Source organism: Mchenga conophoros, linkage group LG6, assembly GCF_057382185.1.
Source record: "Mchenga conophoros isolate Kocher_MC1m ecotype Shallow Benthic linkage group LG6, M_conophoros_male_GT1.1, whole genome shotgun sequence".
In the NCBI taxonomy this organism is placed as follows: domain Eukaryota; kingdom Metazoa; phylum Chordata; class Actinopteri; order Cichliformes; family Cichlidae; genus Mchenga; species Mchenga conophoros.
Window position 1 is genome coordinate 18,071,941 of NC_140531.1, and position 13,765 is coordinate 18,085,705.

General features: G+C 42.0%; 1 protein-coding gene across 1 annotated transcript; it reads right to left on the bottom strand.

Moving 5' to 3' along the window:
• Positions 1 to 419: 419 nt before the first annotated feature.
• Positions 420 to 10,856, bottom strand: mmaa (metabolism of cobalamin associated A). The gene is made up of 6 exons (XM_085276562.1): positions 10,150 to 10,856; positions 8,473 to 8,595; positions 7,745 to 7,915; positions 7,155 to 7,240; positions 5,996 to 6,145; positions 420 to 1,411 (listed from the first exon to the last, which is right to left on the bottom strand). Exons 1-6 carry the CDS (start codon positions 10,547 to 10,549, stop codon positions 1,115 to 1,117), a joined length of 1,227 nt encoding a protein of 408 aa, XP_085132688.1. The 5' UTR covers positions 10,550 to 10,856; the 3' UTR covers positions 420 to 1,114.
• Between the last annotated feature and the right edge of the window lie 2,909 nt (positions 10,857 to 13,765).

Consider the following 13,765-nt stretch of genomic DNA (forward strand, 5'->3'; position numbering starts at 1 on the left):
ACCGGCGTCTGCTGCGGGGTCCATGAATAAAGCAGCTGCAGCAGCCTCTTTAAATAATAAAGTAATAAAGTAGCTGCACCGGCATTATGAGTGCGTGACTTCTCTTTGTGTTCAGTCCTCCGGTGGTGTCCGGGAGCGCAGCGCAGTATGAACTTAATTCTGGAAATATTAAAGTGTGTTTTGCCTGAATTCGAAGCAACCGTACAGCTGAGTCATTCAGACGAAGCCCAGCGCTGACATTTCTGGCTCCGGAGAGCCGAAAAGAAATGTCATTAAATCTCTGACAAATCTCAGGGCTAATATTCGTAGAGGTAACATTAATCACTCGGCCCTTTTTCATATCGTGAGCAAACACGCAGCGGTAGAAGAGCTCGGCCAACTGCGCCGGCAGATTTAATGTAATTCACTTGTCCACTTAAGATTCAAATTGTTCTTTAATAGAAACCAAACAGTGGATTAAAAAACAAACAAAAAAAGAAAAAACACTGATGCAAAGCCTCGATGCTTTCCTGAGGAAAACCTGTTATTAGAGCAACATCTTCAGTAGTTCAGCAGCAGAAACACGGGGCTCTAACTAAATCGATTCTACCCAAGCCCGATCCTTTCATTGACGCTTTGTGGCTCGCAAATAGGCTGTTATTACTGATATTACTGATCGTGAGGAACGAGTCACAGCTTTACTGTAACACGCCGTTCATGATAGTGAAAGATACCGCTCAAACTATTCTTCAACTGCAACCACACGACCTTTGAATCCTCCTTCACTGATCTCGTTAAAACTTGTCCGTAGTGTCCAAAAGAGACGGTCGCTTCCGCGTTTCACATCTCGGACTCTCAACGCATCTCATTTTTGCCAAACGCGAGTGCGTCTCGGAGCCGCTGACGAGAAATGACGACTTTCAGCGCTCTTCCTGCTCTTGTGACTTGGATGAAAGCAATCAGAAAGCGAAGCCTCTGTAGACGGGGGGTGACTCTCACGTATTTAAATTTCTAAATCGTGTGTTAAAAGAGCAGAGATCGAGTCTTTTTGTGCAAACCGCAGAGCCAAGGTCATTTTCTCGCTCTCCTTTTCAGTGAGTGATCCGTTCCTTATCTGACAGTGCAGTCCCAGTGATTACTGTGATGAAGAGGATGAAGAAAAGGCTCTGAGAAGCAGGTCAGCAGCCAGTCCTGGAGAGATGGCTCCTTTGGTGACCCTCTCCTCGAGGTGGGGTAGAGCTTCTCTGACACCGGGGTGATTTTGGAAATGGCACAGGACGCTCTCCTGGATCAGACTCCACATCCACACCTTCTGCTGGGCCGTCCGCCTGCCCTGCAGCTCACCGCTGGCCAGCGCGGCCTCCCGGTATGCCTCCATCTTGGCCCAGACCTCTGGGATGCCCTCGAAGGTTTGCGAGGAAGCCCGCACCACCTGCGGGTGGAGAAGGTGAGGGGTGGGAAGATTCATGATTCAGCTGTTCAAAATGAGCGTTTCACAGTCACAGCAAAATATACAGAACAGAGAAAGTTTTATATTGTTAATGGATTTTTATGCCTCCTGTAGGTCATGAAGTCTTTAAAGCAAATCATCATTTTCATTTCAAGGTCATGTCAGTAGCACGAAAATGACGGCAGCTGCCAGAGGTAAGTTCAGATCTCTGGAAGAGTATGTTTAAGAAAAGCCGCAGTTCCACTAATGGCCACTTGAGGCTCACCCCAAAACCGAAACAATCCCCATTGAATCTAATGTTAAACAGTATCAAAAAGCACATTTACAGCTCCATATACTTTAGACTTCTATGGCGGTTTCCTCTCTTCATGACAGCTGAACAGTGGAGGATTTTGTTTTTTAATTTTTAAGACAAATCAACAGATCTGGATGCTGGTAAGATGTGGGCTGTTTGGGAAAAAAATGAAATGGCCTTTAAAATGGTAAATGGCCTGTACTTTTATAGCGCTTTACACTACATTCAGTCATCCACACATTCACACACTGGTGATGGCAAGCTACATTGTAGCCACAGCCGCCCTGACAGAGGCGAGGCTGTAGGCCTACCACCAGTAGGCAACGGGTGAAGTGTCTTGCCCAAGGACACAACGACCGAGACCGTCAGAGCCGAGGATCGAACCGGCAACCTTCCGATTACAAGACGAACTGCCAACTCTTGAGCCACGATCGCCCCAAGAAATGAACTGAAACAATTTTGTGAACTAAAATAAAAACAGAGGAACTGTCTTTAGCTTCAGCATCTGTTAGCTTGGTGAAAATGCCGAGGCATTGATGAATGTGTTTACTGAAACTCAGGGCGTCTACAAGACTGTGAGACAACCGCTTTTGAAAAGTTTTGTTTCTCTCGTTCTGTATTTTTTTTTTTTTGACAAACACTTTCCTTAAAATAATAAAAGACTGAAACTAATAAAAACTAAACAAAAACTAAACATTTTCAAAGTGTAGTAAGAAATACTTCTCTTAAAACTAACTGCAACTAAACTGAAGTCAAAATAAAGTCAAAATGAAATGAAATGAAAATTATTAGATAGTTCACATGAAAACAGTCAGCCCGTTGCAGGATTTCCATTAGTTTTACCGACAGTTGCTGCACTTTGTCTTCTCTGCATGCGTGCATACCTGCACAACTGGCTACAGGAAGGTCTTTTGCATACACCTGTTGGGTCTGACTGAGCTTGGATGGGGGACCACCGCCACGTCTCCCCAAACAAACCACGCCGGGGTGGGAAAACAAACCAGAGCTCGACCCCATGCGACCAACAGATATGTGCTTTTAACTTTATACGTTCACTTTGATATACCGATGTGTGTTTTTATGTTTTAAAATGTCTCATTTTTTCCTGTCGACTTCAGCTTTAATGTTTTATTTTTTAACTACAAGTGCAACATGCACTGCTGAGCCAACCGTGGCACATTTACATTGATGTTTTTCAAATGCCAGTGATGATTAAATCCTGAGCAGGTTACCGGTTCACCAGTACAGACTGCTGAACAGGAAGTCTTCTTGGGAAAAGCCAACCTGAGCTTCCTACAATACACAATAAATGTAGAGGTTATTATTAAAAATAAAGGTTTAACCGAAGACGGGCTTTAAGCTTCCCCCCCGCGATCATTAAGAGAACATTTTGGATGCGGTAAATGCATCAGAGTCTGGGAGTTCTGCATTTAAGGTTTTTTCCTTTCAGTGCACCTCCAGCCTACAAGAAGCTGTCAAGTCACTACGCAAATATCAAGCATTCGTCTGTCCTTAACACCTTGTTCACGCAGGCAATCCGGGGATAAATGTCACTTATGTGTTTAGTACTTCGACTGCACGTCTCTCCTCAAAGCTTAATGCAGATCCGAGAGCGCATGATGAAATTCAGAGTAACATTGAGTTTGTTGAAAGCGGGCTCCAGGTTTACAGGTAGACACAAAGCTCCATTCAGATGTGCAGATCCTTTCTTTGCCGTCTTCTATTAAACACCAGCTGACAATCAAATTTGAGTCACTTACACAGCTCAGAATATAAATGGCAGCTGTGATCAAAATCCACTTACACACGTTCCAGTTACAACGTTAAGGTGAGAAGAAGAAAGATCATGTGACTTACTGTACTTACAGCATATTCTCTCATATAAATGATCTTTTTAAAACTACTTAATACATTCACAGACCGCCTTACCTCTGCTGGTATCTAGTTACACAAATGCTTGTAGTTCTCCAGGTTTTCAGGTGTTACACAAATCTTTCTAATATTCGTCTCTCCGCCGTCACATTGGTTTTGTTTCCGCTGGCCGCAACATTGAAAGCTTTAAAGCCGCTCTCACTGTTCCTCCGTAAGAAATCATCAAGAAGCCACTAAAAGCTGAGAGGGAAAACAAGCTTCTTGTAATCTGGATGTAACAGCTCTTAAAGAGGCACTTGAGGAATTTTGTATTGCATTTCTAAAACACCAGGGAACAAAGAAAGCTTCAATGACCCTACGGCTTTCATGACATCTAAAATAGATTTGTGTTAACACAACATGTCTTGGAAATGCCATTCAAAGACGTCGGTCTGTCCGTCTCCTGGATTTACAATAAAGTAGCCTTGAAGCTCAAACTGAAATCAAGATTAATTTATCTAATCTTACAAACCCAATATTAGAAGTGCTGTGAAGTTACAAAAAACTCATCTGAAACAACATTTAAATCTAAAAGCACCAAAATAAAATCAGAAACACGAAAGAGCAGAGACATAAAATCATAGTGTTCCTGATTTCTAATTTTTTTTGTATATTTGTCAAACCTGCATTATTTAGATCATAAAACACATTTTATTATTAGACGAGGATAACCTGAGTAAATACAATATGCAGTTTTTAAGCGATGATTTTGTTTATTAGATGGGAAAAAAGTCCAAACCTGTGCGGCCCTATGTGATAAACTATTTGCCCCCTAAACCTGATAACTGGTTGATCCTGGCTTGGTAAGTAAGAGCTGCAATCAAGTGTTTGTAATAACTGGCGATGAGTCTTTCACATCGCTGTGGAGGAATTTCGTCTCACTCTTATTTGCAGTGTTGTTTTAATTCAGACACATTGCAGGGTTTTTGAGCCTTTTTAAGGTCACGCCAAGGAATCTCACTTGGATTTGAGACTTCGACAATGCAGTGATGTGAGACGTTGTGTTCTTTTTGCGTCAGCAGTGGTTTTCACCTTGAACTCTCTCATGGTTGCCTTTTTTGCCCAGACTCATGTTGAATCATGAACTCTGACATGAACTGAGACATGTGAGGCCTGCGGTTCTCCGAATGTTGTTCTGTGACCTCCTGGCTGAGTCCTCGATGAGCTCTTGGAGTAATTTTGGTAGGCCGGTCACTCCTGGAAAGGTTCACCACTGTTCCAAGTTTTCTCCATTTGTGAATAATGGCTCTCACTGTGGTTATAAGTCCTGAAGCCTTATAAACAGCTTTGTAACTCTTTCCAGACTAATAGATATCAACGAATTTATCTCTCAGCTGTTTTTAGTTTCTTTAGATTGTGTTGCTCTTTGAGATCTTTTAGCCGGCTTCACTTTATCAGACAGAGTCGGTTTAAGTGATTTCTTGATGCAGCCAGTCTGGCAATAACCAGCGCTGGGTGTGACTAGTAAAACTAAGCACAGGTTTCCAAAAATGTGATTAATCACAGTTAATTCATGATGTGCATGCACTGTGTATATGAATGTAATCGTTTTTTAAGCAACATGTCTAAAACCTTTTTCTAGTTTCACTGTCCAAAATCTGCCTTTTTTTTTCTGACATCAGTGTAATCAGTCTTTGGGGGTTTTGGGTTGTTGGATGGACAACAAAGATTAAATTTAAAGACGACCCGTCGTGCTTCTCAACTCTGGGACCATTTACCTTTTGCAATTTCCTACATAACATAGACCAAAGGATTAAGTGATTGTGAAGAGAACCATAAAAGTCGCCTCACATGCCACCAAGAGTTTAATCATCAAGTCAAAATAGTATTTATGTCACATCATAGTGCCACGCAAAGCAGAGCAAGAGACTAAATCTCTGCCATACAGTCGGGAAACAGACACGAATATGCACAACAAAGCCGAGCGTGAAGCATAAAGAGAGAGGAGCTGTAAGAGAAGCCTATCAGATTTTATGAGAACGAGCACTTTTCTAATCAGTGAAATGCATGACGCAGCAGCCGAGTATCCAGTGCATTGGGAGCGGGGGGTGGGGGGTAATAAGGACTGGTAGGTGGGGGTGCTTCCTGGCTGCTTGCCCGGTGGGCAGATGCAGCACTGGGCTGGGAAAACAAAGGGACAGGGCTAGCCAGGCGAGCGGGTGAGGTGGGACACTGCAGCACTAGTGCCGTCATGTTATGATGACCCACCCCCACACTCCTCCTCCTCCTGGGTCAGCTGACCTCTCTGTGGGATATCTTGTTGGGTCCATGTGCTGTAGCTGCCCAGCAGAGCAAACACCAAACACCACCAAATCCTTGTTACCGACTCCTTGCATCATTACATCACTACACACACACACCTTAGGGTTCCAGGATTTGGACTGTCTCCTGAGCAGTTTGAGTGCGCTGGTGTATTCAGCCTGGATCCTCCTGGCCGGCACCACCAGGTCTCCGTCTGACTTTGTCACCACGACCAACTCGGCCCTTTCGATTATGCCCCTCTTGATGCCCTGAACAGAGATTTTGTCATTAGAGAGGAGGATGATTAAACGATGAAAACGCTGCCTGATGCCTGAGCTCCTCAAGGCTCCTGCACGGAGCTGCGGTCAAGTGTTTTCAAGCCTGAGACTTTAAAAGTCTTAAGACTTTCTTTCCATTCAACATGGCTGATTTTTGCAGTCGATATCCAAAGATAGATGGAATCGAATTGTATAAATATTTTCTTTCTGTACAGAACTGTGCTAAAGTAAATGGCCGACCCTTAACCCTAACCCCAGGTATGAGAACTGGACTGAAAAAGCAAAGGAAAACTTTGAAAGTCCTTCAGAAAGCCTGGAGAAATATTGCTCATGACCACTTAAAGAAATGAGACTTTTGCACATTACAACACCTCTGATATAGTTAGGTTTTCTATGATTAGCTCAAATAATCCCATATAAAAATATACGGTGGTATGTGTAGACCATGAGCTAACTGTACATTTTGACTCTGAGTAACACAGGTTGATTATTAAGCACTAATTTACTGGAATGAATTTTCAAGCGTGCTGCTTTCCTCATGTGTTCATGTCCGAGTGTTTCCACATTACCAATAGTTATTATAATTAAAACAAATGCCACTTCAGCTACCTACTGTCCCACCATAATCACTGTAGCATTAATCATCATGAGGAAGGCTAATGAAGTGAATAATTTTCCTAATTAATTAAGTGGCGAGCATATACTTATTGTGAGCATGTTTATCTTTACAAAAAAAACGTGGACACACAATCTGCTTTTGCTTATAAACAGTGCTTCATAAATATATTCATCAGGTAATTTAGTTTAGGTTTTATAATTCTGATGAATTTAAAGATCGTTGATATCAGATAATCAGCGGCTGATAAATGACAGCAGCTCAATCAAAAACTGGTTTTATTCCCCTACACATTAGCACGAAATTAACAATGACTAAATTTTACTGGTCGATTACTTTGTTCCAGCTCCACAGATGAGCTGAAGCACGCTTGTTTTCACTGACCTGGAGTTCATCGCCCCCTGCTGGTGGAATCAGCAACACAAACATGTCAACCATGTCTGCCACTGCGAACTCTGACTGGCCGACTCCTGGAGGAAAAACAAAAAAAGAAGAAAGATGACAAAACAGAGGACTAGTTTAACGATCACTGCTGACTGATAACACGACAAAGTTTGATACGACACAGTATCCTCTCATCTGAAACTAAATCTACAGTCCTATACAGCCTCACGCTTTTCAAACGATACATCCAACAGTCACACTAAATATTTGCCTGCGTTTGCGTTGTCTGAAAATCTAAAGAATTTAAAGGAAAGCTGGTCCTGGTGAGGACTTGCTCAGTCATTCAAAAATCATGAAAGCTGATGAATAATCATGAGCTTTCACAAACTTCAGAGCGCTCACAGTGAATAAATTTTAGCCTGGAGATGCAGAGCAGGTGCCTGATGACTGGCGCTGCTATCAGACATCACATTGAACAAATTATGTTTGCATTAAAAAAAAAAAAACTTAGTACAAGCAGAAGAACAAATACTTGCTGAGATTATGGCTTTAACACGCTTACTCCGAGGGTTCGCGTCACAGCATCTTACCTACAGTCTCCACAAGGACGATGTCGTGACCTGCTCCCTCGCAGAGAACAATGGCCTCGTTGGTTGTTCTGGTGACACCTCCAAGTGTTCCCGAGGTCGGCGATGGCCTGATGAAGGCGTTCATGTCTCTTGAGAGCTCAGTCATACGAGTCTTATCGCCCATCAGAGACCCTGCAGCAAGAGGGATGAGTCACTTGGCAGCAGTTTTACTGTGCAGTGCTGCTTGTAATTACTCAGTGATTTCAGCCTATTCAAAGAGGACCTATTCTGCTTGTTTCCTGCTCTATATTTTATATTCTCTCAAATAAAAATAGCCTGATTCATTTATGGAAAATAAATGGTTTAAAGCAAGCAGTTTTAACTTCTCTCTCTTTAAGGCCACCACCTGTGGTAGACAACTTTCTGCTGCGGGGCTCTGCACCTGAAATGGTCGTGTTAAAGAGATCCCTGCTCAGTGACTTTACACCAAGAGCAGAAAGGAACAGTCAACATACCTCGTTATTTGAAACTTTGACCGATATGAACATTTATCTCCGTCATCGTATGTTTCTACACAAATCAGGAAAAGCACTTTAATACAGCCAAACATAAACAGCACAATATTCCCTGAACCTAAATCCAGCATCTTTAAACATTACATAAAATTTCCCTGTGCGCTGTAAAGCTCAAAATAATAATAGTTCATCTGTATCACAGTAAAAGCAGATGATGAACGTGTCAGCGGTTACCCCCAGTGGTGCAGGAGGATGGGTCGACAGCCAGCACTGCAACTTTATGTCCACGTCCTGTCAGCATCTTCCCCACCACCTCGATGAAGGAGGACTTTCCTGCTCCGGGGGGTCCAGACAGACCTGAGAAATCAAAGAGATCTCATCAGTTTGCAACAAACAGTGACGATGACACTTATTTACGTAGCACATTCCATTACATCAGTCGGTTATTGAATGTACGCACAGATGTAATTGATCTCAAGTGAGCAGGCAGCTTGTTCCAAAGACGCAGAGCACAGTAACTGAACCCTTCAGGTTACTTGGATCTGATTGTGGAACCAGTTAAAAGAACCTGATGACCTAAGAGGTCTGACTTGGTTGTCAGATATGTACTGGAAGGCCAAACCATTGAGAACTTTGTGAACATACAGAAGTGATTTTATATGGTAATGAGAGCCAATGAAGTGGTCTTCAATACTGGGATAATGTGGTCAAATTTCCATGTACCTGTAAGGATTCTGGCTGCTGTGTTTTGGATAGACGGCCCATTGATGATTTGAGTGTTAAAATAATCTAACCTTTGTGATATGAATGCACGGCGTCAGTCTGAAATTGTAATTTCTAACCTTAGATATACTTTTAAGTGACAGGTAACCTTATTGATCTGGTTATCAAAAGTGAGATCACTGTCCAAAATGATGCCTGACTTGTTCACTGTGTGACGAGAAATGAATGATAAATATGAACAGGTTTTTTTGTCTCTGACTTTTTTTGGACGAGTATTTCTGTCTCGTCTCTGCTCAGTTCTAAAAGGTTTTAAGACATCCACCAGTTAAGGTCATTAATGCAGCTTATTAGTTTGTGAACAGAGGTTAGATCATTAGAGGAAAGTTACAAGTACAACTGTGGATCATCTGCATAAAAATGGTAGTCATGATTCTTGTGGGAGGGAGGTTAAACTGTAATGGATGGCACCAAACAGCCCCAAGAGCTGATTTCTACTAACCTAATTTAAATTTATGTGCTAAAGTAACTACACAATATTGTTTCTACTTTCTGCTTTTAAAGCTTTAATAACGCAGAGTTTAAATGTAAAAATGTTAAACTCTTTTTTTTTTTTTTTTTTTTGTTAAACACACTTCACTTTGGGGTCAAGTCTGAAGAAATCTGAATGCAAATTTATGTGACTGTTTCTTTGCACCACATAGAACATCGGAGCCACTGCTGCAGAAACCGTCTGATGAAGGATTCATGGCAGAGGTGACGTGTTCATACTACAAGGTGTGTTAAACATAAGGCCCTGGGGGCCGAACTAAAACACAAAAGGGTCCAAATAAGCCCACTGCAATCTTTGCAAAGCCTGAAAATTTCAGAGAATTCATCCCCCCGGAAATTGCACCACTATCCTTGTGGTGGGGATTTCAGCATTAGGACATATTTACTGGCTGTGACTTTGTTTTTTATCGTAAAAAAAAGTGTGAAATGAGAAACTATTTTACAACAGCAGTTGTAAAATAGTCTTCATATGAAGGTTTCGTGTCTTATAGCTCCACTGTGATCTGTAGGTTATAATGCAGATACAATGGCAGTAGCCTTAGTTTAAATGTACTTATTTTAATACATTTTAGGTTCAAAGACACTTAGAGACAAGAAAAACTGAGTTCAGACAACCGCCACAGACTTAAGCCTACACACCTACTCTGAAGGCCACTGGCTTCCCTCCATTGCGGCTCTCCTGCTCCCTCCTGTAAGCCAGGACCCTCTGCAGCAGCACCTGGGCCAGCTCTTTCTTTCTGGGATGCTGGGTCTCCACCAAAGTGATGCACTCTGCCAAAGACGCCCGCTGTCCTCCGATCAGCCCGTCATAAAGTTTATTCAGCAGTCTCTGCTCAGGCCCACTCAGGTCCTGTATGTGCTGGCTGGCTGCTGTGCTTTCAGTCCGTGTGTGCTGGCAGCTGTGAGGCGGGACGATGCTCCGGTACTGAGGGCGTGAAGCAGTGAAGCAGTGCCAACTGTGAAGGCGGCACGTCTCGGTGAGTGCGGGGGCAGTGGATGAGGAGATGTGGCGGAGGAGAGCGAGGCTAAACTGTCTCATTGTGTGTCAAAGGTAGGGCGGTCTGGGAGGGCGTACAGGCTTACAGTTAATTTATCCAGCGGTACTTCCAGCTGAGGTGCTTACAAACGTCACCGTTACAGCAGTTATAATAGTCACCGTCAGGCTAATGTGTATTCTTTCTAACGTCAGCACGTAATGTACTCGTTGAAGGCAGTTGTTAAAGACGTAGTTTGGACAAAATAGCCACAAAGTGTGAAAACTAAACTCACTCTGACCTCGTCCCAGTTGCACGGAGACGTTACAGGTTATCTATCGCCATCGTTTCATTCATTCACTTCCGTTTCCGTTGACGTCTGACACCGCCCACCGCAGTATTTCCGTCGGTTTATTTGGAAAGTAAAACGTTTCCCAAATACATCTAAAATCTGCCACAGAAGTTTAAATGTGCGATTCGTTACTTTTTTTCTTTGTGTGTGTGTTTTTTAATAACAGACGAAAGTAGTTAAATGAACATTTAAATATGGCAGTTGGCCATTTTAGCCAGCAGGTGGCAGCAGATGTTAACCTTCACATCTTATCAAATCAAATCAAATCAAATTCAAATTTTATTTGTCACGTACACAGTCATACACAGTACGATATGTAGTGAAATGCTTGGACAACTGCTCGTGACCTAAAGAAAACAAAAAAGGAAAAGGCTATGAATAAGATAGGAAATAAATATGAAAAATTAAAAAGGGTAAATTTAACTAGGAAGGAATAAAATATAAATTAAGGTTAAAAATGAAATAACTGTACAACACAAATTAGAATGAAGAGTAAATTTAACTGGGAAGAATAAGATAAAATATATAAATTAAAGTTGAAAATAAAATAACTGTACAACAAAATACACAATATAGAACTATATAAGAATGTATGAAGAAATCTAAATATAAATAAATATATACACAATAACAGCAGCTGTACAAGTATTAACTGGAAATGAAGAATATAGTGACCAGTGTTGTGCAAAAACAAAGTCCAGAAAGTCCAGTGTGTGTGTAAGAACCATATTTGTGGGTCAGTACTGTGTGGTGGTGTGATTGAGACCGTATCGCCTGCGGGAAGAAGCTCCAGGGTTAATTCCCTCTAAAAAAAAAAAAAAAAACTAAAAAAAAAATCAAACTTGATAATACATGCATGTGTTCCGCGTCCTGTGCCACTTTAAATTAGTCAGTATTTCTGGCATGGATCGAGTCTTTAACTACTGTGGCCCAGGCTTTGGAGCAGTCTGCTTCAGGGTGTGAGCAACACCACCATTTTTTCCCTTACAGCAAAAAGTACTAAACTTATTTTCAGCTTGGCTTTATTTAGATTGTCCAATCATTTATTCATTTAATTTTAAACAACTCCCTTATTAAACAGGGATCACCTAACTGGTAGCTATGGATCTTGGGAGGAAATTTTGGGAAGCAAGGCTGAGATGTTTTGGACATGTGCAGAGAAGAGATAGTGGAAACACTTGACAAAGGATGGTGAATATGGGGCTTTCACCATTATTAAAGTTGTGCAAAGATTGTACTTATTGTACTCTGGAAAGAACTCTGGGTTTTAGAAAGATAGCTGAATTCAGTATGAACCTCATTAGAATGCTTCACTGTGCTGCTGGAGCTTGAATAGTGGACCATACGTGAAAGTAATGACAACTCATTAAAAAAAAGTCCCTTTTTAAATTGATTTGATCACAAACAGCAATTTGTTATCATTTTACTGGTAAAAAGGAATCAATTAAAGGGGGACTGGAGAAGCTGGTTCAAAAAGCCTTAAAACAACTAAGATGTGTTGAATACTTGGAAACATGTAGCACAGTAACAGGAGCTGGAGACCAGTGAGAAACAAAACAATTACAGAGAAAATAATCTATAAAAATATATCTTATAATAAACAAACAACTATTATTTTATCCCTGCTGTTTTTTGAGGTCTACAGTAAAACAAGTTTTCCTGTTTGGCTCAAATATAGCAATAATAATTTATACAATGCCATTTATGGCCTGTATGTTGTGGTGCTTTAAATTCAGTTTTGTAAACAGTGTTGTATGTATGCTGTATGTCAATCACATGAGGAAGAGACTCACTTTTATTCTGAGTACACTGCAGGCCTGAGACAGTCAGGCTAGTAAAACACTGGGATTATTCCACCTGACATGCTCGTCTGAGCAGCCTACGGGAAACATGCAGCCTTGTGGGAGGCGGCAGCACTAACCACACTGCAACCATGCCACCCACATCACAAAGTCAAATGAAACTGCTACACTCAAACCATCCACTCACCAACTTCCAGAAGACCTTTGAAGGTTGTTACAGTGCCATCACAACATGTGTCTTTAAAAAAAAAAAAGAAAAAAAAAGTGTGTTTGTGTGTGGTGGGGGGGGGGGGGTATTTTATGCATTTCCATGCAATTTACTTGAAAATGCAATTATGCTTAACACTGGTGCAGTTGGCTTTGGCATGCTCTTGTAATTGTGCGTTTCTAATTGAAGGTCTACTTCCAAATATACATACAAACACAGGAGGAGCTCTTCCATCACTTCAGAGGGCATTACAGTGACTTGCATTCATTTCCCACTTGACTCTTACCTTAAACCAAGTCTACTCATTAAAAACCTAATTAATGAGGGGAATTGCCGTTTGTCCCCAGAATCTGATCTGACTGGGTGCAACAATTTATGTCCCTACACAAGTACAGGCGCACGGTGTACTTGTGTGAAGTACAGGATGAAGTGAAGAATCTGGCATCATGGTGCCAGGACAACCACCTCCAGCTGAACGTCGGCAAGACCAAGGAGCTGGTGGTGGACTTCAGAAGGGGTCAGCACAGAGACTACAAGCCCATTATCATCAATGGAGCTCCAGTGGAGAGGGTGCAGTCCTTCAAGTATCTTGGTGTCCACATCTCCTCAGACCTGACATGGGCTGCCCACATTCAGGTCCAGACCAAAAAGGCTAGGCAGCGCCTGTATCACCTACGACAACTGAGGAAGCTCAGGGTCTCTCCAAAGATCCTCAGGATTTTCTATACAGGCGCTGTGTAGAGCATCCTCACACAGAACATGACATCGTGGTTTGGGAACAGCTGTGTGAAGGACCAAAAAGCTCTCCAGAGAGTGATCCGTACAGCAGAACGCTGCTGCAGGATTGCTCTCCCCCCGCTTCAGGACACCTACACCAGGAGATGCCGGACTAGAGCAGCGCAGCTACTGAAGGACCCGT